Source organism: Octopus bimaculoides, chromosome 26 (assembly GCF_001194135.2).
Source record: "Octopus bimaculoides isolate UCB-OBI-ISO-001 chromosome 26, ASM119413v2, whole genome shotgun sequence".
NCBI classification, from domain to species: domain Eukaryota; kingdom Metazoa; phylum Mollusca; class Cephalopoda; order Octopoda; family Octopodidae; genus Octopus; species Octopus bimaculoides.
Window position 1 is genome coordinate 10,318,022 of NC_069006.1, and position 2,242 is coordinate 10,320,263.

At 37.6% G+C, this 2,242-nt stretch overlaps 1 protein-coding gene across 1 annotated transcript in view; it reads left to right on the top strand.

Moving 5' to 3' along the window:
• LOC106878080 (uncharacterized) overlaps positions 1-2,242 on the top strand; it is a 161,693-nt gene that overhangs the window by 43,578 nt on the left and 115,873 nt on the right. Inside the window, exon 11 of the mRNA XM_052976903.1 lies at positions 118-284. Coding sequence (XP_052832863.1) covers positions 118-284 — 167 coding nt within the window. The remainder of the gene's footprint in view (positions 1-117; positions 285-2,242) is intronic.

Consider the following 2,242-nt stretch of genomic DNA (forward strand, 5'->3'; position numbering starts at 1 on the left):
CTCTCTCTCTCTCTCTCTCTCTCTCTCTCTATCTATCTATCTTTTCAATCTATCTATCTATCTATCTATCTATCTATCTGTATCTCCCTTTATTTCTATTCCTGATCCAATCTACAGCGAAGACATGAATGGTTTTTGATGAAGGAACTGACTGGAGAGCTGTGGGACATTATTCGTCCCTTGCATAGCATAAGTGACATCGCCACACCCTTTGTACGTCTATTTAAAGACATCGTTAACATAATTAAAACAGTGAAGAAAGCCTATGAGTTCACCAAGAAAACGTAAGTCATATTTTGTGATGCCCTTACCACCATTATTCCATACCCTTCCCTCATTTTAGATATTCAATAAACTACCTTCTCAGACACACACACACACACACAGACTTAGGGTTTGGTCTTTTGTAAACCCTATGATTCACAAGGCCAAAACCATGGAAACTGGGTTTCTATGGTGTACAAGTGAGTGGGGTTACAACATTTCCCTACTCTGGACTGGATACCCACATGTGATGGGGTTAACTTCCCAGCTATTGTTGGGACTCCTTTACAGCTTAGTGGACTGTGGCTATATGAAAGGAAGTGCAGGGTTCACTTCCCAGCTGTTGCTGGAACACATTTACAGGTGAGTGGACTGGGGTCATATGAAAGGAAGTGTTAGGTCTGTCATGAGCCCTAAGAATTCACGAGGATGGAACTTAATGTGGCTTCCATTAGATATAAGGGGGTTGAGATTGTGGCACTCACCTCTTGAATGGGAGACCATCGTCATTGTCATCATTGGTGTTAAGTCATATCCGAGTAGCAGATGTCTTCATGGGTGTGATAAAAGATACTGGTGCCTGAGGTGGAAGTTTAGGCCAAGGGTTGTATAGAAGAGCCAGGGATCACTCTGTTGCTAAATGAAAAGGCCAGATGGGTGTGGCAAAAGGCTTTGACAGCTCAATCACTTGATTGATTCAGGATGTAAAAGTGAACTGCAGTATAACACTGATTTAGTCTTTGGCTTAATATTGAGAATGTCAAATGCAGTGAGCTGGCAGTCATATTAGCACACCAGGTGAAATACTTACTGGTATTTTCTCTGTCTTTATGTTCTGAGTTCAAATTCCGCCGAGGTCGACTTTGTCTTCCATCCTTTTGGGGTCGATAAATTAAGTACCAGTTGTGTACTGGGGTTGATATAATCGACTGGTCTCCTCCCCCAAAATTTCGGGCCTTGTGCCTAGAGTAGAAAAGAATATTGAAAATCTCATGAAGCAAATATATAATGGATGTGTGTGTGTCTGTGCACTGCATGCACAGTACACTACATGGCAGTACAACTGCCATGTAGATGCACTATATGGCAGTACAACCTCACTTGCCAGTGGCGGTCAGTAGACTAATGCCTGAGGGTCACATCAAGTGACTTCTAGTGGCAGAAACCTGAACTACAATGGGCTTGTCCTGCAGAGAACATCTCTGGTTACTTTTGGGTACAGCCCTTGTTTATATATATATATATATATATATATATATATATATATATATACACAAACATACTTGTACATTTGTATATAATAAACATTAAGGCAAAGTAAACATCTCAAGTCGTATACATTATTATTATAGGAAGAAATTCAAAATCTTACAGCTGTTTCTGGGATATCCCCGAATATGGGATATTCTGTCATCAGAGACAAACAGGGGAAAAAAATATATGGAAAATGAGAATGGTATATATTAATGAAACGACGACATAGAGGAAGGGAGTAAAAGAATAAAGAGATGAAAGAAAAAAGGAAAAAAGAAGCATAAAAGTTCATAGTTCAACTTTCTGATGTTGTAGAAACAAAAGCATAAGTCCTTAGGTGCAATCCTGTGTAGACCCATGGAGGTTAAAATCTTGATATAGTAATCATCCAGAGAAAAAAGATGCGAACATATCAATGTTCAATAACAGGATGGTAGTGGAGATGGCTATTCTCATTTTCCCTATTTTTCTTCCTATTTGTCTCTGATGACAGAATATCCCATACTTGGGGATATCTCAGAAACAGCAGTAAGATTTTGAATTTTCTCCAATGATAATATTGTATATGACTTGAGGTATGTATATATATATATATATATATATATATATATATATATATATGTACATACATATGTATCTATATATGTATATATATATGTACATACATACATATGTATCTATATATATGCATATATACATGTATGTTTATATAATGCTAGCAGAA